This window comes from Cystoisospora suis (genome assembly GCF_002600585.1).
Source record: "Cystoisospora suis strain Wien I chromosome Unknown contig_9878, whole genome shotgun sequence".
NCBI classification, from domain to species: domain Eukaryota; phylum Apicomplexa; class Conoidasida; order Eucoccidiorida; family Sarcocystidae; genus Cystoisospora; species Cystoisospora suis.
Genome location: NW_027162652.1, coordinates 1 through 493, shown reverse-complemented (window position 1 = coordinate 493; position 493 = coordinate 1). Strand labels below are relative to the sequence as shown.

General features: G+C 58.2%; 1 protein-coding gene across 1 annotated transcript; it reads right to left on the bottom strand.

Moving 5' to 3' along the window:
• Positions 1 to 37: 37 nt before the first annotated feature.
• CSUI_011141 (uncharacterized protein) lies at positions 38 to 415 on the bottom strand (the record flags this gene model as incomplete). The annotated part of the gene is made up of 2 exons (XM_068071242.1): positions 38 to 121; positions 353 to 415. Coding segments are annotated over 2 exons (147 nt in total), but the record flags the coding sequence as incomplete, so codon positions are not given.
• Between the last annotated feature and the right edge of the window lie 78 nt (positions 416 to 493).

The following is a 493-nucleotide window of genomic DNA, read 5'->3' as shown; positions in this document are numbered from 1 at the left end:
CCTCAATGACATCGACTGCCATTGTTATTTGCTGTTCCAAGGCCAGTTTTAGCCGTCGCCGCCGGCAGTCTAGCATTGTGTACGAGTGTCTGGATTGACGAGGGGCGCCAGCGGCTTCCACCTGTGGACAAATGGCAGGTAGTGGCAAGAAATTCGTTGCGGTTGTTCTCATCTTGGTTGTCTCTCTGTCATGGGGCTGGAGATTCAACTCTGTAACTGTGTGTTGCGTGGGGGCGTCTCGGAGTGACGCGCTGCCGCAGAAACCTGGTGCGGCAGTAGAGGGGCAGGGACCAGTAGTGTTGGGTACGGAGGTGCTTACAGTGGAGGATACTTCTCAGGCTGGGCCACCTACTTCGGTGACGGGCGCGGATGCTCCTGTAGAAGAGGAGGAATCGGGACCCAGGAGTACTAGACCGGCTGCCGCTTCACACTCCTCTCTCCGTGGCACAAAGAAGCTTCTGGTTGCCGCGGGGCTTGGGGCTGCAGCCCTGGT